The following is a 26,187-nucleotide window of genomic DNA, read 5'->3' as shown; positions in this document are numbered from 1 at the left end:
GGAGGGGGGCATCATGAGGGGGCAGGGCTATGACGTAACGAGCTCCCGGCTCCAGCATTCGGAACAGTTTGTTCCAAATGCTGAGCAGCGGAGTACCCCTTTAAACAAAATCAGTATGCCTAAAATCCTTCTCTTCTGACCACCTATAACTTTCTCTTTTTTCTGTATACGCGTCTGTATGAGGGTTGTTTTTTGAGCCGTGATCTGTATGTGATTTTTTTTTTTTTTTTTTTGATAATTTTCTTATTTCATTTTTTCTGGGATGTGATGTGAACAAAAATGAGAAATTTTGGACTTTTTTTCCTCCCCGTTTGCGCAGATCACAATGGATTAAAGAACAATATATTTAAATAGTACGGACCTATCTACTTGTCGTGAATTTATTTTATTTATTTATAAAATGAAAAAAAAAAAGGTGATTTAATTATTTTTTATTAGGGAAGGGACATTTCACATTTCTTAAAACTTTTTTTTTTTTTTTTTTTTTTTTACTATTATAAAACATTTCCCACATTTTGAACTATTTAAAGCAATTTTTTGATAGCCAATACTGTTCAGTGATATCGGCGATCTACTTGTATAGTCTGCCAGAAGACAGCAGACCATACAAGCGGATCCCTCAAGCAGCCATCTTGGCTCATCAGACACCTGCGATCATGCTAGGGGTGGTCCGATAAGTCTTTGTAAGCTCCCCTATTGCTTCAGATGGCGTGATTAGTATTGTTCATGCCATCTGAATGGTTAATGGTGGGCAACAGCTTGATCGCTGATGTCCCCCTTTAGCGGAGTGTCCCCTGTTGCCGATAACATTTCCTGTAATCAGTCAAATTTCCCAGTCAGTTAGCAAGACTCCATGGCAAGTTATACACTGACACTAAAAGAGTGTCACCTTACCAGTTGGCATATAAATGAGCTGCCTTACATATACTTTTTCCCAGAATGCCCAGTGGAGTGCTGAATGTCGTCCTTCTTAGGGTCTGTGCACCATACTGAAATGAGTCCCAGTAGTCATGTGGGCGGGGCCTCCTGAGAACCAGTCACCTGGTCATGGCTGTAATAATGAGGGGTGAATGAGAAGCTAGAGAGAACCCTACATCATAGGGCAGATGGCAGAATAGTGGAGATGATGGAGGATGCTCTCTGGATTATCAGTCACACCTCAGTAGGTGTTATTACAGCCATGACTAGGTGAGTAGTTCTCAGGAGGTGCCCGCCCACATGACTACTTGTGGCCCATGTGACTACAGTGCACACAACACTCCATGTTTACTGTCCTTAAGATATCGGGATCGGACTGCGTTCACAGCCCCATGGGAGGAAACATTATCAAATAACTGATTATGTGTTGTGAAGAGGAAACTAGCGCGGACAGGTTCTCTTTAAACCCTCTCCTGGATGTTTAATATCTGAAGAACCAGATATGTTCAATATTTTTTATTTTTATAGGATTTTTCACATTCCAAACAAGAACATGGTTTCTTCTCTATTTTAATTCCCTGGTGATGTTTTTTTAACATTTGTTTTCTTTAAAAAGAAAAGATTATATTCTTACATTCAAATTTCTTCCATGTGTGACTTCTTTGGCGATACCTTAGTTTGCCGTCATTAATGAAGCATTTCCCACATTCAGAACATGAGTTCTGGCATGTATAATAAGCTGTGATTTACTTGAAAAACATTTCCCACATTCTGAACATGAATACGGTTTCTCCCCAGTGTGACATTTTTCATGTTTAACCAGATATGATTTACTTGGGAAACATTTCCCACATTCTGAGCACGAATACGGCTTCACTCCAGTGTGAATTATTTCATGTGAAACAAGATGGGATTTCTGTAAAAAACATTTCCCACACTCTGAACATGAATATGGTGCCTCTCCTGTGTGATATTTTGCATGTAAAACAAGATGTGATTTCTGTAAAAAACACTTGCCACATTCTGAGCATGAATACGGCTTCTCTCCTGTGTGACTTCTCTCATGTATAACAAGTTGTGATTTTCGTATAAAACATTTCCCACATTCTGAACATGAATATGGCCTCTCTCCTGTGTGACTTCTTGAATGTCTAACAAGACTATGTTTATCTGTAAAACATTTTCCACATTCTGAACATGAATATGGCTTTTCTCCTGTGTGACTTCTCGCGTGCCTAACAAGGCTATGTTTATCTGTAAAACATTTCCCACATTCTGAACATGAATACGGCTTCTCTCCTCTATGACTTCTGTCATGTGTCGCAAGATGTGATTTACTTGAGAAACATTTTCCACATTCTAAACATGAATATGGCTTTGCTCCTGTATGCCATTGTTCATGTTTAAGTAGGTCTGATTTACTTGAAAAACATTTCCCACATTGTGAACATGAATACGGCTTTTCTCCTGTGTGAATTCTCTCATGTATAACAAGATGAGATTTACATGTAAAACATTTCCCACACTCTGAACAAGAATACGGCTTTTCTCCTGTGTGAATTCTCTCATGCGTAACTAGCCTTTGTTTACTTGTAAAACATTTCCCACATTCTGAACATGAAAACGGTTTCTCCCCTGTGTGACTTCTCTCATGTATAACAAGATTTGATTTACCTGTGAAGCATTTACCACATTCTGAACATGAATACAGCCTGTCTCCTGTGTGAATTCTCTTGTGTGTAAGAAGACTTGAGCTTGCTGTAAACTGTTTTCCACATTCATCACATTTAAACTTTTTCACCCCTTTCTGATCTGTCCTTGTGGTAACAATGTGTGGTTGGTCAGGAGAAGGTTCCCCATGATCAGGTGGATTATTATAGGATAGATCTGGATGGACATTAGGGGTAAGGAGGTCTTCTCCTGAGGAGCGCTCCATGATCTCTCCATCTTCTCCTGAGGAGCGCTCCATGATCTCTCCATCTTCTGCTTTATAATTCAGGGATAACATGAAGTTTCCCTCAGAATTCTTACTGGGATTTCCTGTAGGATATAAATGGATTTTGTCATTAGTATTCATACCACACAGTGGAGTAATGTCGGACATTCCTATTGGGCAGGAAACACACACGTATCTTTTATGCTGGAAGAAGAGAACGGGATTACTATCAAACCTTCAGATAAAAAGGTGGGAAACGGGTGATCATGGACACAGAGATATTGTAAGATGTTATTGGCCATTCTTAAGGATAGAGAATCCAATCAAGTTCTAAAGGGAGACCCCACGGAAATCTTTAAGAATCAGCTGGAATTTCTGCTCTGTGAGGGTCTCGACAATAAACTAATTTCACATCAAGAATGTAAATTCATGGGTCCAACTGATCCACCTATTCCCATATTTTACCCCCTGCCAAAGATACACAAGGGAAGTCCCTATTGTATTGGGGATAAATTCGATAACTCATAACGTAGGAGTGCATCTGGTTCGAATATTAAGGACTTATGTCATTTCCCCGCCATCTGATATTAGGAATATCTTTTGATCTCCTCCAGTAGGTTGAAGGCATTCAGCTTGATGCTACCATGTTCCTGGCCTCCATAGATGTTGAGGAGCTTTACAGCTCCATTAGGCAGGAGGATGGCCTGGTGGCTGGGAAGTTTTTTTTTTCTTAAAACCAAGGGTACTCAGTTCCAGACCTCCAGTAAGCACCTCATTAGGCTACTGGACTTCTTTACTACTTCAACCCGCTAAGGGGGCTAGCGATGGGGACCCCAATGGCTCCCTCATATGCTTATTTGCTCCTAGGCTGGTGGGAAAGTACCATCGTTTTTGGAAAGGAAGATGGCAGCTGAATATCATTTACTAGGAGAGGTTTATAGATGGCATAGCCATTGCGTAGTTTGGATCTTAGGAGAGTTTTAAGTTTTATTGGCTGCCTGAACCAAAATTATGTGGGTTGACATTTCATATACGAATGAACAGTTTATTGGAGTGGGAGAGTCATCAACCCCATATACAGATTAATACACGAGGATTCAGAGAATATATTTGTCGCTGTGGACTTTCAACCAACAAGTCAACGATTTAAGGGATAGGTTCTTAAATAGGGGTAATCCAATGGAGGTACTGATGATCTATCAGGGAGCTCTCAAATCTGACAGGGGAGGCATTTGCTGACCCCTTAAAAGAAGGATGGAGATGGTAAATTATAAGTAATTGGAACATATGATAATTGGGATGAGAAAGTGAGGACCATACTAAAAACACACTGGTGTATCCTAAAAGGGGACCCTAACCTCCAATACAAACTCACAAACCATCCTCTTGTAACAAGCAGAAGAGGCAGATCTATTACGCAGATCTTGTGCCCTGGTACTTAAGGACCAAGGGCGTACCTGTCCCAGTTTGAGGCGCACACACGCTTCATACCCAGTGGGTCCCGACTGCTATCAGCAGCCAGGACCCACAGTTAATGCCCAATTTCAAAATTGATTGCGGTGTCTCAATGTGGGGGGGAGGGAAGACATTGAGGTCGGGAAGGGATCGGTAGACAAAGATAACACACAGCAGACACACCAACTAGGGGCAACACTGATCAATGCCGAGCCAAAGCACAGCAATGAACAGTGTATGCTGCAATCAAAAGATCACATGGTATGGACCCCTATGGCGACTAAAAAACTAAAGTTAGAAGTGTAAAAAAAAAAAAAAAAGTGAATTACCCCTTCCCTAAGTTTGAATCACCCCCTTTTCCCATAAAAAAAAATTAAATATGATAAACAAACATATGGGATACCACCGTGTGCGTAAATGTCCATATGTGGCGTACATGTAAAAAAATAAAGTCCAAAATTGTGCATTTTTATAGTCACTTCATATAACGATAAAATGTATAAAAAGCGATCAAAAAGTCCCATCAAAACAAAAATGGTACCAATGAAAACTACAGATCACAGCGCAAAAAATTTGCCCTCCTATAGCCCCATATGCAGAAAAAAAAAAAGTTATAGGGGTCAGAAGAGGAAAATTTTCAGCATAGTATTTTGGTGCATGCAATTAAACATTTTTTGTATAGTAGTAAAATAAAATAAAACCTATATTAAATTGGGCATCCTTGTAACCATACGGACCTAAAGAATCGTTAATTTCTAACGATAATTTGTTTTCCCTTAGTCCTAACAGTAGCACAGATGGGGTATTCCACCCCCCGCGAACTGGTAGGACAGATGGAAGTTTTATTGAACCTAATTAAACAATCAGTAAAGACACACCCACAACCCCCTGTATAAGTAAGAGGGTCATCCTCTGCTCCATTGTGTAGTAACAAGAAGAACTAAAGGCAAATAATAGAAGAAAATAACTTAACTAGGGAGGGAAAGTTGTGCTACTGTTAGGACTAAGGGAAAACAAATTATCGTTAGAAATTAACGATTCCCTTACGTCCTAACCAGTAGCACAGATGGGGAAATGGCAAGCAGAAACCCTATGAGGGAGGGCTCTCATGCCTGACGGCAGATAATACTGTCCGTCCAAATGAGGAGAAATCGGCCAATCTACTGTCAAGTCTGTAGTGGGTGATAAATGTGGAGAGTGAACTCCAGGAAGCAGCTTTGCATATATGTTCCAAGGGAACAAGACTCCTTTCCGCAAAGGAGGTAGATACAGACCTGGTGGAATGAGCTTTTACAAACTCAGGAGGCTCCTTACCTTGGGATACCATGGCAATACGAATGGCATCTTTTACCCATCTACTGATGGAGGGCTTTGAAGCTTTAAGACCTCTCTTGGGTCCTGAAAAGAGAATTAGCAGATTTTCATCCTTCCGAAACTCCAAAGATCTTCTTATATAGATCTGGAGACATCTCGAGATATCTAGGCAATGAAGAGCCCTATCTTCATTGGAGGATGGAGGAGGAGAAAATACTGGCAGGGATATAACTTGATTTATATTTTGGAATGATGGAACTTTAGGTATAAAGGATGGCATGAATCTGAGTAACACTCGATCCGGCAAAAATTTAGTATATGGTTCAAGTGCCGAGAGCGCTTGAAGTTCCCCAATCCTTTTGGCTGAAGTGATTGCCAGTAAAAAAGTTATTTTAATGGTAACAAACTTCATGTCCACCTCCTCCAAGGGCTCAAAGGGGGGAGATGCTAACCCCTTGAGCACCATCGATAAGTCCCATGCTGGGACAGGTTGTATAATTGTAGGTTTTAATCTTGAGGATCCCCTCAAGAATATTTTGACTAGTGGGTCTTGAGACAATGGTTTATTGAGAAAGGCAGAGATGGCTGATACCTGAACTCTGAGTGTGGAAGGAGATAGATTCTTGTCTAATCCCTCCTGGAGAAAGTTGAGGATTGTGGCAACAGCTGGATTCTGTCCAGGTAGTTGTTTCTTGGAGCACCAAGACTGAAAAGTTGTCCAAATTCTTTTATAGGCTCTGTTAGTGGACTCCGCTCTGGAATGCGAGAGGGTATTCAAGACCGCACTAGAAAGCCCTTCTAGATGTGGAAGGGACTGATCAACCTCCAGGCTGTCAGGTTGAACATTTGAAGATTTGAGCAGCTGTGAGTGTCCCCCGACACTAGTGCTTGCTCTGGGGGAAGCCTCCAGAATTGTCCCCGACTCATTTGCAAGAGTTGGGTAAACCAAGCTCTCTTGGGCCAAAATGGAATTATGGCTATGACAGAGGCTTGGTCCTGCCTGATTTTCATCAATACCCTTGGGATCAAGGAAATTGGAGGGAAGATGTAGGCCAGCCTGAACCTCCATGGGATTGAGAGAGCATCGATTGCTACTGGGTTGTCTTCCCTGTACAGGGAACAAAATCTCACCACTTTGGTGTTGAACCTTGTTGCCATAAGATCTATTTCTGGCATACCCCACCTGAGTGTTATTTGTTTGAACATCTCTGGATGGAGAGACCATTCTCCAGTTGAAAGTCCTCTGCTCAGGCGGTCGGCGATCACATTGAGAGATCCCCGAATGTGAACTGCCGACAGGTGGGTTAGGTTCCTCTCTGCCCAATCCAAGATCAGACCCACCTCTCTGAGGAGGCTTTGTGATCGAGTGCCTCCCTGCTTGTTGATGTACAATACAGCCGTCATGCTGTCGGATTGGATCTTTACTGCTTTCCCTTGAAGAAGAGAAGCAAAGTGGAGGAGTGCTAATCTGATGGCTCGAATCTCGAGGAGATTGGAGGTTAACCCTCTCTCCTGTGGAGACCAAGATCCCCGCACTAACAGATCCAAGAGATGCGCTCCCCAACCTACAAGGGACGCGTCGGTAGTAAGTATGATCCAAGGGGGTTGGATCATTGACTTGCCGTCCTCGAGGTGAGACCACCATCTGAGAGAGGACCGGACTCGATAAGACAAGGAGTGGCACTTGTTTAGACCCGGGGGCCTGAGATTCCAAGTGGCGAGCACCTCTGATTGAAGAGGGCGTAGATGCCAAAGAGCCCAAGGAACCGCATCCACGGTAGCGGACATAAGTCCCAACATCCGCATGAGAGTGCGAATGGAAACTCTCCGGGGTACAGAGAGAAAAAGGGCCGATTACTGAACCCGAGATTTCCTCTCGGGAGAGAGGTAAAGTGTCATGGAGATTGAGTCGACTATGAAGCCGAGGAACCTCACTGAGGTCGTTGGGAGGAAATTGGATTTGGCCCAATTGACTATCCACCCTAACTGGTGAAGGAAGGATACTGCTAGTTGCAGATGTTGGGACAGGATCGCAGAAGAAGGAGCTCTGAGGAGCCAATCGTCTAGGTAGGGAACGATGCTGAGCCCCTGGAGCCTTAGAGCAGCAACTACCGCTACCACCACTTTGGTAAATGTGTGTGGGGCCGAAGAAATTCCAAACGGGAGGGCTACAAACTGGAGGTGTTTTAGAACTCCCCCTACCTGAACTGCGATCCTTAGATACTTTCTGGATACCGGATGAATAGGAATATGAAGGTAAGCATCCTTTAGATCCAGAGTAGCCAGGTAATCCCCTGGCGAGATGAGGTTGACCACAGATTGAATAGTTTCCATACGAAAGCGTTTGTGCTTTACATACTGATTGAGATATCTCAGATCTATAATCATCCGCCAGTCTCCTGTTACCTTGGGAACTAGGAAGACTGGAGAATAAATTCCTGACCCCCGCTCTGCAAGAGGAACTTCCTCTAAGGCATTCTTCTGGATGTATTCCAGAATGTAGGTTTCTAGCGCCCCCTGTTTGATTGGTGAAAGAACTCTTGTCTCGACATAATTGGATGGGGGAATTGATTCGAGGTCTATCAAATAACCATCCGAGATTAATCTCAGGACCCAAGGATCCTGAATGTGGAGGGACCAGGCGCTTGAAAAGTGGTGAAGACGACCACCAACTGGAATCTGGGGGGCAGGATGGGAAACTGGAAAGGTCACCTCGGCAAGGAACCCCGAGCTTCGTAGAAGCCCGCAGTCAGAGCTTTCTGTTGTCTTTGGGGCCACGGGAGCGTTTTCCGCCCCGGCGTTGATTACCCCAGTCTCTCTGAGGCTTAGGCTGGGGGGCTGATCCGCCCCCAGAACGCCGCCCTCGACCACGAAAGGAGGAATAAGGAAGGGACTTGCCTTTCTTGTCAGAAAGTCCCTACATAATGCAGTCCAGCTCAGCTCCGAAAAGAATGCCGGGTTCGTAAGGCATAGCACATAAGGTGTTCTTGGAAGAGTTGTCAACCTTCCAAGGTTTTAACCATAGAGGACGTCGTCCAGCGGAAGCCAGGGCCATAGACTTGGAGGCCAATTTAAGATGCTGGGTGGAAGCATCGCACAAAAAATCAACGGCCAGATTGGACGTCTTGAAGGATGAAAGAATTTCATCTCTAGGAACCCCCTGGTCCAAATTCGACTGGATGTTAGAAAGACGGGTCTTCAAAAAAGTTTGCTACCTCAGAGCAAGCTATCGCCACTGATGCAGACGCAGAAGCAGTGGAGTAGGAGCGCCTCATGGCACAGTCAGCCTTCCGATCCATTGGATCCTGCAAGGAAGACCCATCCTCAGCAGGGACCACTGTCCTCTTGGACAGTTTGGCAACTGCCATGTCAACCTTAGGGACAGGGCCCCAGGAGGAAAGCTGAGATTCCTGTATAGGAAACATGGTCTTAAATCTTTTAGTTAAGACCGGACCCTTTTCTGTTTTTTTCCATTCCGTTCTAAGCACGGACAGAAGGGTATCATCCGCTTTAAAGACCCTAGGTCCCTTAGAGGCGGAGGTAGAGGCTTCCCCGGGATCAACATCCTGGTCCCCCGACCGGATGGATCTCAGAAGACGCTGGGTCTTTTCCAGCGGAAAGAAATAGGATGCAGTGACCTCCTCATCCGAAGAGGAGGACTTGGAATCTTCTCTCTCCTGATCCACAGACGTCTCCATTCTGGGAGGTGAAGAAGGTCTGGCGCGTTTCTGAGAGACAACGTGTTTCAGCTCCTCAATAGAGGCTTGCATAGCCGACATGTTAGAGGAGACCCACACATACATATCTTGGACTGTAGGTTCAGTCTGGTGGGAAGGTAGAGACTTAGCCCTACAAGGAGGGCACCTGGAAAATTCATAATTATCCTCAAGGGGAGTATTGCAGTCATGGCAAGAGAGGTGCTTGCGCTTGGCGGATCTTTTTGCCAAGCCTTCACGATCCCCTGAGCCCTCGGTCGACATATCTAGGTAAATATGAGAGGAGGATTAGATAATGTAGCGGCAAGAAAAAAATTGCGGCTAGCTAAAATATAATTAAAATACCCAAAGTTCTCAGCAAGAGACCAGGTAAGATAGAGAGATAGGGAAACAGTAGTATCCGCAAGGACGCACTACTAGACTCAAAAAGACAGGACTGTGGAAGTACCAACAGCTCTGCGCTCTAGGAGGCTGAATGACAGCCTAGGGGGAGTTTAAATATCCTCCTGGCTGGCGCCAAAACAAGACTCCGCCCACAAGGCGGAGTTACAGATAAAGAAATCCTGTCTTAAAAAAACAGGAGAAAAACAGGAAAAAAAGGAACCCTATTAGTTAGAGGGTTATGGAAGAGGCTCCTCGCTCGGTTTTGCCGCATTATTAGCAAAAACGGCGCAAAAAACCGAGCCGGGAGCGAAGAGAGAAACAGGAAGTGACGTCAGACGCCGCTGACGCACTTCCGGCCGGGGGCGCGATTGGAGTCGCGGCTCCGAGGAATAGAAGCAGATGGGCGCAAACTATGCCCAAATTTGCAAGTAAGAAACCCCCCCCCCCCCTCCTACTCATATAACAGGAGTAAGGGGGTCACCATCTGTCCCACAGTCCGGGAGGACAGAAAAAAACACAATGGAGCAGAGGATGACCCTCTTACTTATACAGGGGGTTGTGGGTGTGTCTTAACTGATTGTTTAATTAGGTTCAATAAAACTTCCATCTGTCCTACCAGTTCGCGGGGGGTGGAATACCCCATCTGTGCTACTGGTTAGGACGTAAGGGAATAAAGTTACGGTGTTATTTTAACCAAAAAGTGCACTGCGTAGAAACAGAAGCCCCCAAAATTTAAAAAATGGCGTTTGTTTTTATTTCACTCCACGAATGTTTTTTAGTTTCGCAACAGATTTTGCTATAAAATAAGTGATGTCATTACAAACTACAATTGGTGACGCAAAAAAACAAACCCTTATATGGGGCTGTAGGCGCAAAATTTGAAAGTTATGATTGTTAGAATGGGAGGAAGGAAAAACGAAAGCGCAAATACGAAAATTGGCCTGGTCCTTATGGGGTTAAAGGAGTACAATTTATCCCCTATCCACAGGATAGGGAACCCCCGCGATCTTCTGCATGGCGCCCCGGATCTCCCCATGGAGCTGTGCACGGGTTGACAGTCTTCTTGCACGGAGCAGAGATCGCTCCATACACGAGGAGAGCTGGGTGCCAGGCAGGAAATCGCGGGGGTCTCTGCGGTCGGACCCCTCGGCAATCAGACAGTTATCCCCTATCCTATTGATAGGGGATAAATTGTCCTACAGTGCAGTACCCCTTTAAGAATGGACTTGTCCATAGTCCCTTCAGTGAGAAGGTACGTGGCCAGAAAGGAAAGCACTAAGTACCTACAGATGTGGAGGTTGTAAAGAGCGTCCACAGATCTAACGCACTGAGACCCCCCAACGTAACGGGGAAAGAATATCTAATGTGGGATTTCTCCAATTGTAGGAGGCTCGTGACGTCACCACGCCCCCTCAATGCAAGTCTATGGGAGGAGGCGTGGCGGTAGTCAAGCCGCCTCCCATAGACTTGCATTGAGGGGGCGTGGCCGTGACATCACGAGCGGGGTGCGACATCACAAGCCTCTGGCGCTGGACCCGACACACTAAACAAACGCCGGGTGCAGAAGGGAGGCGGGACCCCCACGATCAGACATCATAGCCCCTATTCTTTAGATAGGGGATAAGATATCTAGGGGCGGAGTGCCCCTTTAATTGGTCTGTGGACCATATTCTTATATATTTGTACAGGAAAATGTATCCGCCATGGTTTATCTATACACTGTATTGAATATCGAGTACAATCACAAGAGAGCGGAGACGGCGGTGCTGCCATAGTCACTGGATGAGGGCGCCGCTGCTTGGTGATGAGGTGTAAATACGATCTAGATACGTAGAGAGAGGAAGTGATGTATACGTTCCAACAGACCGGCCACGCGAGCTCCGCCTGATTCAGTGATAGGCGGCAGCGCACGCTGCTCCTAGGCTACGTAAGTGAGCGGTGAAAACGGGAAACGGCTGATTTGCCAAGATGACCTGAGCGGTGTCTGATTAACCCCTTGACTCAGGGTTCTTCCATTTTTGCACTTTCGTTTTTTCCTCCTTACCTTTTAAAAATCGTAACCCTTTCAATTTTGGACCTAAAAATCCATATGATGCTTATTTTTTGCGCCACCAATTCTACTTTGTAATGACGTCAGTAATTTTAACCCAAAAACTACAGCAAAACCAAAAAAAAAAATAAATAAATTGTGTGACAAAATTTAAGAAAAATCACCATTTTATAACTTTTGGGGGCTTCCGTTTCTACGTAGTACATATTTCGGTAAAAATGACCCCTTCTCTTTATCCTGTAGGTCCATACGGTTAAAATGATCCCCTACGTATATAGGTTTGATTTATACGTTTAAAATTGTCATCTTCTGACCCCTATAACTTTGGAATTTTTTTGCGTGTACGCCATTGACCGTGCAGTTTAATTAATGATATATTTTTATAATTCGGACATTTACGCACACGGCGATACCACATATATTTATTTTTATTATGGTTACTTATTTTTTATATGTAATTTGGGAAAAAGGGGGTGATTGCAAAAAGTTTAAATAAGGAAGGGGTTAATGTGTGTGTTTTTAAACTTTTTTTTACAATTTTTTTACTATTTTTACTATTACTATTTACTATTACTTTACTATTTTTACACTTTTTAGTCCCCTGAGGGGACTTTTAGAAAGAATCATTAGATTCCTCATACATATCAATGTGGTTTCATAAAACCACATTGATCTGTGTGCTCTGCGCTCGATTGATAAAGTCTGGTCCTGCCAGGCTTTATCATTCACAGCGCAGAAGCCAGCACAGGAAGAAAGGTAAGCCCTCCGGCTACCTCAGTAGTGGATTGCCCCCCCCCCCCCCCTGCGATGGAGCTACAGGGGCGATCCACCCCACTAGACCACCAGGGAGTGTTTAAATGTCCCTTAAGATGCCGCTGTCAACTTTGACAGCGGCGATCTAAAGGGCTAATGTAACGCCGAGCGCTCCGGGTCCCGCGGTCTCTGTCTTTGACCGCGAGCGCTGCTGTGTGTTCGTGCCGGCGGGGACGCGATCCGTGGGGCGGGTCAGACCCGTTCACGGATCGCGCCCCGTTCTATTCACCCTCCTCCTGTGACTGTCTCGTCCCGATGCGCACGGCCCCGCTCCCTAGGGCGCGCGCGCACACCGATGTTCTGAGATTTAAAGGGCCAGCGCACCGTTAATTGGTGCCTGGCCCAATTAGTTGTAATCACCTCCCTACTCATAAATACCCACTTCCCCTTCCTTTCCTTGCCAGATCTTGTCTCCCTAGTGCCCTGAGAAAGCGTTTAGTGTGTTCCCAAGCCTGTGTATCCAGACCTTCTGCCGTTGCCCCTGACTACAAACCATTGCTGCCTGCCCTGACCTTCTGCTACGTCCGACCTTGCTCTTGCCTTGTCCCTGTGTACCGCGCCTGTCTCAGCCGTCAGTTGGGGTTGAGTCGCTATCGGGTGGAACGACCTGGGGGTTACCTGCCGCTGCAAGTCCATCCCGCTTTGCGGCAGGCTCTGGTGAAAACCAGTAACCCCTTAGATTCCGTTCCCCTGGTACGGCCCACGCCATCACTCCACTGACACAGAGGATCCACCTCCAGTGTCCTCGCTGCATACCAGTCCGAATCCTGACAGTTAATGGCTGTTCGCAGCAATTGCCGTATGTCGGCTATTAACGCCCGCCCCCAGCTACAGGAATCAGCAGGGGGCCACGCGGTATGACGCTGACTCGAGTGGGGAGCCCACGTCATACAACGGTTGTTGTCTCAGGACGAGCCAGTTCGTCCTTTGTCGGCAAGCGGTTAAAGGAGAAAAATAAATCCTGGCACTCACTGTAATCTTCTGCCAAGTGTTACGTGTTTATTATCACAGTGCTTGTAACAAGAATAGACGCGTTTCTGCCAAAGCCTTACTCAGACTGACATAAGATTACAGTGAGTGCCGAGATTTCTTTTCTACCCGTGTACTGCCTTCCGCGTGCACCACTACGGGACACGAGTGCCGACCCTTCCTTTTGTTCCGATTAAAGGAGAACTGTAGTGGAATATAACTTCGGATAGGGAATAAGTTATAGATTGCGGGGGGTCCGATCGCTGGGCCCCCCATGATCTCCTGTAGGGGGCGTACGGACATGGAGGGGGGGGGGAGTGTCGCCACATGCAGGGACGGAATGCCCCCTTCCAGCATACTGCCGCAGCCCTGTACAGGAGATCGCGGGAGATGCCAGCCATTGGACCCCCCCATGATCTATAACCTATCCCCTTTCTGAAGTTATATTGCACTACAGTTCTCCTTTAACCCCTTCATGAACGAGCTAATTTTGACCTTTATGACCCAGTCTGTTTTTTTCAAATCTGACATGTGTCTCTTTAAAGGTGTACTCCACAGAAATAGTCATGCCAAATAAATTTCGTTATTAATTCACATTCACAACATGTCTACTTTATGCTGGGATCACTTGTTAAACATTCTTTTACGACATTAGAAAGCCTATATTTATTTATTTTATTTTATTTACTTCTGTACAACAGTTCCCCCTAGTGTCTGCCCTGCCAAGCACAAGATAGCAGGTTTAGGACACTAGGGGGAGCTGTTGTACAACTAAACAGCTCATTTACAACAACAAAAAATATAATAAAATGACTGCGCTTGCTTCATCCGGAAGTGAAGAATGCAGGAGGGCACAGCTGCGGGAGCTCGGGACCAGTAAGGGACATCGGGGAAGGGGGACGGGACACTGGGGACACTTAGCAGATCGGGACAAACACAGCTCTGCTCAGGATTGTCATCGCGAATTGCGGGGGGGGGGGGGGGTGAGGGACGAACCCCCTATAAGTCCCGAGGCAAGATGGCTGGCTATTAGTAACAGCCACCATCTTACCGGGTGCGGCGGGATGCCGCAAGTAGCGGCCAGTATCTGCATGACGTACATGTAAGTTATGGATCGGGAAGGGGTTAATATTTATCACATATCTTTCTACAAAGGGGACATTCCCACAGGGGACCAGTAGGTGGCAGGAGAAGAAGAAAGTCCCAATGACTCAGCACAGCAGACATACATAGTTTCACTTTCACTTTCAGGCAGCCCCTGTATAAAAGGTCAGGGGATCACAAAACAGCCGTTGGCTGTCCGGGCATGCTAGTAGTTGTAGTTTGGCAACAGCTGGGGGCTTACTGGTTGGGAAACACTGGTATAGTATATGGTGCAACATATCGGGAAATGAAGGATTGGTTGCAAATATACCGGTATGGCCAGTATTTTTTTTTATATAAAAACACAGGCAGGGTCGCAAAAATACAGGCTGTGGTACCAGGCAGGTGGTAACCCTACCCCTGACCAGAGCGCTCAGCAAGATAGTCATGGGCACTAACACAGCCCAGGGAAGGGGAAGAGCCTTGCCCCCTCTTTGGTGGTCACTTACATGCATGAAGAGAGGGAATGACATCATCCAGCCATCCACTCTGTCTCTATCCAAATCCCTCTCTGAATGCAGCCCCCACCCTCCTGAGAGTCAAAGAGCATGTGGTTTCTGCCCTGCACTGATGAGTCATGCTCTCTTTAATGCCGACAACTGGGAGGTGTGTGCAGCCTCAGCCAATCAGACACTAAACCTCTCTTTGCTGCTCAGAGCAGGAGGGTGGGGGCTGGCAGAGCAAAGCTGCAACCATTGCTGGGAGATGGGAAAGAATATTAAGCAGCCAGAGAAGACAACAGGGGTCACATGAGCCATGTATATCAGGCAAGATGGTTTACAGGGAACATGCACAGGTATTGTGGTGGCTTTTGAGATTATATGCTTCCATGGAGTACCTGTTTAAGTGTAAGCAAGATACTGAGGGCAACACCTCCTGGAATTATGAAATACCTAGGGTAACACCTCCTGGAATTATGACACACCTGGGGTAAAACCTCCTGGAATTATGACATACCTGGGACAACACCTCCTGGAATTATTACATACCTGGGACAACACCTCCTGGAATTATTACATACCTGGGGTAACACCTCCTGGAATTATTACATACTTGGGGTAACACCTCCTGTAATTATTACATACCTGGGGTAACACCTCCTGGAATTGTTACATACCTGGGGTAATACCTCCTGGAATTATTACATACCTGGGATAACACCTCCTGGAATTTCCTCCTTCACTTCCCTCATACACGGGTGCTGGCCCCTCATCCTCTCTTCTTCATCCTCCACTTTATAATTAGTCAGATCTCCCCCCTGATGTGACACATAGAACAATTCACTACAATACAGCAGACAGGAGGAGCAACAGAGACCCCCAAAATCTACCCCCACATCTATGACCCCCCTATAGAGATATAGGATCAGCCTCATCTACCTGATGCTTCTCTGGGACATTTCCCTCTGGACAGTCCTGGGAATACAGAGGGCGGGGACACCTCTCGGGTGGATTTCTATCAATGACTCCATCTGTAGGGAACACACAGTGATGAATAGATTATTCCATGTGATGATCAGATGATGGGTGTAGTAGTATCTAGGAGACCCTCCACCAATAAAAGTCTCCCCCTCCTTACACTGCTGATCGGCCCCGAAATCCGTCTCCTCCTTTACTTCATTTTTAACCTCAACCTTAATATCCATCAGATCTTCACCCTAAAGAGAAAAAAAAAAGAAAACCACACAAAATAAAAGGGGCTCCCGAATTCCACCATAACCTGGGGGGGGGGGGCACACGGCCCCATGGTCCCCAGTATACATGTCCCCCTCCTCCTCCTTATTTCCTTCTTCCCCCTTTATCACCACTGGTTGTTTTCCTCAGTTATTCTGCCCGGTAACAGCTGTTCTGCTGAGAGATGGATTCCTGCTTCTGATTGGAGGATCAGATTCTGCCCGGTAACCATGATCTTCTGCCCAGCGATGCTCCAGCCCAACAACAGCATTCTGATTGGCTGGAGGCCCATTGGTGGGAAAAGTATTTCCCTTCTATACTGGGCTGTGGTGTCTCCAGCTCAGTCACCTGTGGGAAGATTAGAAGAAGCCCCGCCCTCCCCCTTTTATTTCACTTTCCTTTCCATCACAATGTTTTATAGAAGAGGTAAGTGACCCGAGAAGTCATGGGGGACATGTCTATTATTATATCTTATTGTGGTTCTGGGATTTTATTACTACGACTTTGGTTTGAGGATTTGGTATTTTGATCAAAGTTATTTATTTATTCTTACATGAGCAGAGCCGGGATCAGACACTCTTCCTCTATCAGCTGGAAGAATCTAAGTCCTGGAGTTCCTCTTTAGGTGGGATGGGACCTATAGTGCCATAATCTTGATTTCAATCACTTTTGGGTCATATTTTGGGAGACATTAGCATTATCTACCTGATGCTTCTCTGGGACATTTCTCTCTGGACAGTCCTGGGAATACAGAGGGCGGGGACACCTCTCGGGTGGATTTCTACCAATGACTCCATCTGTAGGGAACACACAGGGAATGAATACATCAGCGCTGGATAGATTTCCATGTTACTAAGTAGTGAGAGTGATATCTATATATATATGTCTCTTCTTACCTTGTGATGTGAGGGGCCGGTGATCCTCCATCATGACTATGTCCTGGTACAGATCCTTGTGTCCTTCTACATACTCCCACTCCTCCATGGAGAAATAGACCGCAACATCCTACTGGGTTAACTTCTGGAGACCTCACCTACAAAAAGAAATTGATAATATAGAGCGGGTCCATATATACACATATATATCATACAGGGATCACATCATGTCACATACACATCCTCACTTATTATATACATCATACAGGGGTCACATCATATATCACATATATATCCTCACATATATATATCATACAGGGGTCACATCATATATCACATACACATCCTCACTTATATATATATATATCATACAGGGGTCACATCATATATCACATACACATCCTCACATATATATATATCATACAGGGGTCACATCATATATCACATACACATCCTCACTTATTATATATATTATACAGGGATCACATCATATATCACATACACATCCTCACTTATTATATATATCATACAGGGATCACATCATATATCACATACACATCCTCACTTATTATATATATCATACAGGGGTCACATCATATATCACATACACATCCTCACTTATTATATATATCATACAGGGATCACATCATATATCACAAACACATCCTCACTTATTATATATATATCATACAGGGATCACATCATATATCACATACACATCCTCACTTATTATATATATCAAACAGGGGTCACATCATAGATCACATACACATCCTCACTTATTATATATATATCATACAGGGATCACATCATATATCACATACACATCCTCACTTATTATATATATATATCATACAGGGATCACATCATATATCACATACACATCCTCACTTATTATATATATCATACAGGGATCACATCATATATCACATACACATCCTCACTTATTATATATATCATACAGGGGTCACATCATAGATCACATACACATCCTCACTTATTATATATATATCATACAGGGATCACATCATATATCACATACACATCCTCACTTATTATATATATATCATACAGGGGTCACATCATATATCACATACACATCCTCACATATATATATATATATATATATATATATATATATATATATATATATCATACAGGGATCACATCATGTCACATACACATCCTCACTTATTATATACATCATACAGGGGTCACATCATATATCACATATATATCCTCACATATATATATCATACAGGGGTCACATCATATATCACATACACATCCTCACTTATTATATATATCATACAGGGGTCACATCATATATCACATACACATCCTCACTTATTATATATATCATACAGGGATCACATCATATATCACAAACACATCCTCACTTATTATATATATATCATACAGGGATCACATCATATATCACATACACATCCTCACTTATTATATATATCAAACAGGGGTCACATCATAGATCACATACACATCCTCACTTATTATATATATATCATACAGGGGTCACATCATATATCACATACACATCCTCACATATATATATATATATATATCATACAGGGATCACATCATATATCACATACACATCCTCACTTATTATATATATCATACAGGGGTCACATCATATATCACATACACATCCTCACTTATTATATATATTATACAGGGATCACATCATATATCACATACACATCCTCACTTATTATATATATCATACAGGGATCACATCATATATCACATACACATCCTCACTTATTATATATATCATACAGGGGTCACATCATATATCACATACACATCCTCACTTATTATATATATCATACAGGGGTCACATCATATATCACAAACACATCCTCACTTATTATATATATATCAAACAGGGGTCACATCATAGATCACATACACATCCTCACTTATTATATACATCATACAGGGGTCACATCATATATCACATACACATTCTCACTTATATATATATATCATACAGGGGTCACATCATATATCACATACACATCCTCACTTATATATATCATACAGGGATCACATCATATATCACATACACATCGTCACATATATATATCATACAGGGGTCACATCATATATCACATACACATCCTCACTTATTATATATATCATACAGGGATCACATCATATATCACATACACATCCTCACTTATTATATATATCATACAGGGATCACATCATATATCACATACACATCCTCACTTATTATATATCATACAGGGGTCACATCATATATCACATACACATCCTCACTTATATATATCATACAGGGGTCACATCATATATCACATACACATCGTCACTTATTATATATATCATACAGGGGTCACATCATATATCACATACACATCGTCACTTATATATATAACATACAGGGGTCACATCATATATCACATACACATCCTCACTTATATATATATTATACAGGGGTCACATCATATATCACATACACATCCTCACTTATTATATATATCATACAGGGGTCACATCATATTTCACATACACATCCTCACTTATTATATATATCATACAGGGATCACATCATATATCACATACACATCCTCACTTATTATATATATCATACAGGGGTCACATCATATATCACATACACATCCTCACTTACTATATATATCATACAGGGGTCACATCATATATCACATACACATCCTCACTTATTATATATATCATACAGGGATCACATCATATATCACATACACATCCTCACTTATTATATATATCATACAGGGGTCACATCATATATCACATACACATCCTCACTTATTATATATATTATACAGGGGTCACATCATATATCACATACACATCCTCACTTATTATATATATCATACAGGGATCACATCATATATCACATACACATCCTCACTTATTATATATATCATACAGGGGTCACATCATATATCACATACACATCCTCACTTATTATATATATCATACAGGGATCACATCATATATCACATACACATCCTCACTTATTATATATATCATACAGGGGTCACATCATATATCACATACACATCCTCACTTATTATATATATCATACAGGGGTCACATCATATATCACATACACATCCTCACTTATAATATATATCATACAGGGGTCACATCATATTTCACATACACATCCTCACTTATTATATATATCATACAGGGATCACATCATATATCACATACACATCCTCAGTTATTATATATATCATACAGGGATCACATCATATATCACATACACATTCTCACTTATTATATATATCATACAGGGATCACATCATATATCACATACACATCCTCACTTATTATATATATCATACAGGGGTCACATCATATATCACATACACATCCTCACTTATTATATATATATATATCATACAGGGATCACATCATATATCACATACACATCCTCACTTATTATATATATATATCATACAGGGATCACATCATATATCACATACACATCCTCACTTATTATATATATATCATACAGGGGTCACATCATATATCACATACACATCCTCACTTATTATATATATATCATACAGGGGTCACATCATATATCACATACACATCCTCACTTATTATATATATATATCATACAGGGATCACATCATATATCACATACACATCCTCACTTATTATATATATCATACAGGGGTCACATCATATATCACATACACATCCTCACTTATTATATATATATCATACAGGGATCACATCATATATCACATACACATCCTCACTTATTATATATATATCATACAGGGATCACATCATATATCACATACACATCCTCACTTATTATATATATATCATACAGGGGTCACATCATATATCACATACACATCCTCACTTATATATATATCATACAGGGATCACATCATATATCACATACACATCCTCACTTATTATATATATATATCATACAGGGGTCACATCATATATCACATACACATCCTCACTTATTATATATATATTATACAGGGGTCACATCATATATCACATACACATCCTCACTTATTATATATATTATACAGGGATCACATCATATATCACATACACATCCTCACTTATATATATCATACAGGGATCACATCATATATCACATACACATCCTCACTTATATGATGTGACCCCTGTATGATATATATAATAAGTGAGGATGTGTATGTGATATATGATGTGATCCCTGTATGATATATATAAGTGAGGATGTGTATGTGATATATGATGTGATCCCTGTATAATATATATAATAAGTGAGGATGTGTATGTGATATATGATGTGACCCCTGTATAATATATATATAATAAGTGAGGATGTGTATGTGATATATGATGTGATCCCTGTATGATATATATAAGTGAGGATGTGTATGTGATATATGATGTGATCCCTGTATAATATATATATATATAATAAGTGAGGATGTGTATGTGATATATGATGTGATCCCTGTATAATATATATATATATAATAAGTGAGGATGTGTATGTGATATATGATGTGATCCCTGTATGATATATATAAGTGAGGATGTGTATGTGATATATGATGTGATCCCTGTATAATATATATATAATAAGTGAGGATGTGTATGTGATATATGATGTGATCCCTGTATAATATATATATAATAAGTGAGGATGTGTATGTGATATATGATGTGATCCCTGTATGATATATATAAGTGAGGATGTGTATGTGATATATGATGTGATCCCTGTATGATATATATATAATAAGTGAGGATGTGTATGTGATATATGATGTGACCCCTGTATGATATATATATAATAAGTGAGGATGTGTATGTGATATATGATGTGACCCCTGTATGATATATAATAAGTGAAGATGTGTATGTGATATATGATGTGATCCCTGTATGATATATATATAAGTGAGGATGTGTATGTGATATATGATGTGACCCCTGTATGATATATATATAATAAGTGAGGATGTGTATGTGATATATGATGTGACCCCTGTATGATATATATATAATAAGTGAGGATGTGTATGTGATATATGATGTGACCCCTGTATGATATATATAATATCACATACACATCCTCACATATATATCATACAGGGATCACATCATATATCACATACACATCCTCACTTATTATATATATATTATACAGGGATCACATCATATATCACATACACATCCTCACTTATTATATATATATATTATACAGGGGTCACATCATATATCACATACACATCCTCACTTATTATATATATTATACAGGGATCACATCATATATCACATACACATCCTCACTTATATATATCATACAGGGATCACATCATATATCACATACACATCCTCACTTATTATATATATATTATACAGGGATCACATCATATATCACATACACATCCTCACTTATTATATATATTATACAGGGATCACATCATATATCACATACACATCCTCACATATATATATATATCATACAGGGATCACATCATATATCACATACACATCCTCACTTATTATATATATCATACAGGGATCACATCATATATCACATACACATCCTCACTTATTATATATATCATACAGGGATCACATCATATATCACATACACATCCTCACTTATTATATATCATACAGGGATCACATCATATATCACATACACATCCTCACTTATATATATCATACAGGGATCACATCATATATCACATACACATCCTCACTTATTATATATATCATACAGGGGTCACATCATATATCACATACACATCCTCATTTATTATATATATCATACAGAGGTCACATCATATATCACATACACATCCTCACTTATTATATATATCATACAGGGGTCACATCATATATCACATACACATCCTCACTTATTATATATATATCATACAGGGATCACATCATATATCACATACACATCCTCACTTATTATATATATATCATACAGGGATCACATCATATATCAAATACACATCCTCACTTATTATATATATCATACAGGGATCACATCATATATCACATACACATCCTCACTTATATATATATATCATACAGGGATCACATCATATATCACATACACATCCTCACTTATTATATATATATCATACAGGGATCACATCATATATCACATACACATCCTCACTTATTATATATATCATAAAGGGGTCACATCATATATCACATACACATCCTCACTTATTATATATATCATACAGGGATCACATCATATATCACATACACATCCTCGCTTATTATATATATATCATACAGGGGTCACATCATATATCACATACACATCCTCACTTATTATATATATCATACAGGGATCACATCATATATCACATACACATCCTCACTTATTATATATATATATCATACAGGGATCACATCATATATCACATACACATCCTCACTTATATATATCATACAGGGATCACATCATATATCACATACACATCCTCACTTATTATATATATTATACAGGGATCACATCATATATCACATACACATCCTCACTTATTATATATATATCATACAGGGATCACATCATATATCACATACACATCCTCACTTATATATATCATACAGGGATCACATCATATATCACATACACATCCTCACTTATTATATATATCATAGAGGGGTCACATCATATATCACATACACATCCTCACTTATTATATATATTATACAGGGATCACATCATATATCACATACACATCCTCACTTATTATATATATATCATACAGGGATCACATCATATATCACATACACATCCTCACTTATATATATCATACAGGGATCACATCATATATCACATACACATCCTCACTTATTATATATATCATAGAGGGGTCACATCATATATCACATACACATCCTCACTTATTATATATATCATACAGGGATCACATCATATATCACATACACATCCTCACTTATTATATATATTATACAGGGATCACATCATATATCACATACACATCCTCACTTATTATATATATATCATACAGGGATCACATCATATATCACATACACATCCTCACTTATATATATCATACAGGGATCACATCATATATCACATACACATCCTCACTTATTATATATATCATAGAGGGGTCACATCATATATCACATACACATCCTCACTTATTATATATATCATACAGGGATCACATCATATATCACATACACATCCTCACTTATTATATATATTATACAGGGATCACATCATATATCACATACACATCCTCACTTATTATATATATTATACAGGGATCACATCATATATCACATACACATCCTCACTTATATATATCATACAGGGATCACATCATATATCACATACACATCCTCACTTATTATATATATTATACAGGGATCACATCATATATCACATACACATCCTCACTTATTATATATCATACAGGGATCACATCATATGTCACATACACATCCTCACTTATTATATATATCATACAGGGATCACATCATATATCACATACACATCCTCACTTATTATATATATCATACAGGGATCACATCATATATCACATACACATCCTCACTTATTATATATATCATACAGGGATCACATCATATATCACATACACATCCTCACTTATTATATATATTATACAGGGATCACATCATATATCACATACACATCCTCACTTATTATATATATATCATACAGGGATCACATCATATATCACATACACATCCTCACTTATTATATATATCATACAGGGATCACATCATATATCACATACACATCCTCACTTATTATATATATCATACAGGGGTCACATCATATATCACATACACATCCTCACTTATGATATATATCATACAGGGATCACATCATATATCACATACACATCCTCACTTATTATATATATCATACAGGGATCACATCATATATCACATACACATCCTCACTTATTATATATATCATACAGGGATCACATCATATATCACATACACATCCTCACTTATTATATATATATCATACAGGGATCACATCATATGTCACATACACATCCTCACTTATTATATATATATCATACAGGGATCACATCATATATCACATACACATCCTCACTTATTATATATATCATACAGGGGTCACATCATATATCACATACACATCCTCACTTATTATATATATCATACAGGGGTCACATCATATGTCACATACACATCATCACTTATTATATATATCATACAGGGATCACATCATATATCACATACACATCCTCACTTATATATATATCATACAGGGGTCACATCATATATCACATACACATCCTCACTTATTATATATATCATACAGGGATCACATCATATATCACATACACATCCTCACTTATTATATATATCATACAGGGATCACATCATATATCACATACACATCCTCACTTATTATATATATATCATACAGGGATCACATCATATGTCACATACACATCCTCTCAGACTCTACCTCACATGGAGTAAATGGGGACCTCGACCCTACATTCACAGGAAATACTAGATGAGGGTCACACTTATATACGACACAGGGAAATATCACTAAGCAACAGTGCAGCAAACCCCCAGCCCAATATTTACCTTATCATTGACTGCCCGACCAGGACCTGCTCAGTATCTGCTAGATGCTGGAGGTGAAGGACCTGTGATGATGTCACAATCATGTGACCAGTTCACGTGGGGGCGGAGCTCAGCAGAATAGCGGATGAAGGACCTGTGAGGATGGTCATGTGACAGGAGTGGGTGGGGCTCAAAAGGGTAGAGACCATACTTGAGGTCCTCACTTCTCTTGTCTCCTTTTTCCTTATAGATTATATAGAATTAGTATGGTCTCTACCTT

At 40.8% G+C, this 26,187-nt stretch overlaps 2 protein-coding genes across 3 annotated transcripts in view; one reads left to right on the top strand and one right to left on the bottom strand.

The window, feature by feature from the left end:
* Positions 1-26,187, top strand: part of LOC130282733 (oocyte zinc finger protein XlCOF22-like) — a 178,002-nt gene that overhangs the window by 32,430 nt on the left and 119,385 nt on the right. The window lies entirely within an intron of this gene.
* Positions 29-26,067, bottom strand: LOC130283739 (zinc finger protein OZF-like). Of its 2 annotated transcripts, XM_056533213.1 has the most exons (7): positions 25,929-26,067; positions 17,268-17,404; positions 17,077-17,168; positions 16,277-16,355; positions 16,078-16,169; positions 15,848-15,956; positions 32-2,958 (listed from the first exon to the last, which is right to left on the bottom strand). In XM_056533213.1, the coding sequence occupies exons 2-7, from the start codon at positions 17,353-17,355 to the stop codon at positions 1,592-1,594; spliced, it is 1,827 nt and encodes a 608-aa protein (XP_056389188.1). In that variant the 5' UTR covers positions 17,356-17,404; positions 25,929-26,067; the 3' UTR covers positions 32-1,591. The 2 variants fall into 2 exon arrangements, with proteins under 2 accessions (XP_056389277.1, XP_056389188.1); XM_056533302.1 differs by lacking the exons at positions 17,268-17,404; positions 25,929-26,067 and adding an exon at positions 16,925-17,008 and having other exon boundaries at positions 29-2,958; positions 17,077-17,104.

Source organism: Hyla sarda, chromosome 1, assembly GCF_029499605.1.
Source record: "Hyla sarda isolate aHylSar1 chromosome 1, aHylSar1.hap1, whole genome shotgun sequence".
Lineage (NCBI taxonomy): Eukaryota > Metazoa > Chordata > Amphibia > Anura > Hylidae > Hyla > Hyla sarda.
The sequence above is the reverse complement of the archived record's forward strand: the minus strand, read 5'-3'. Positions and strand labels throughout refer to the sequence as shown.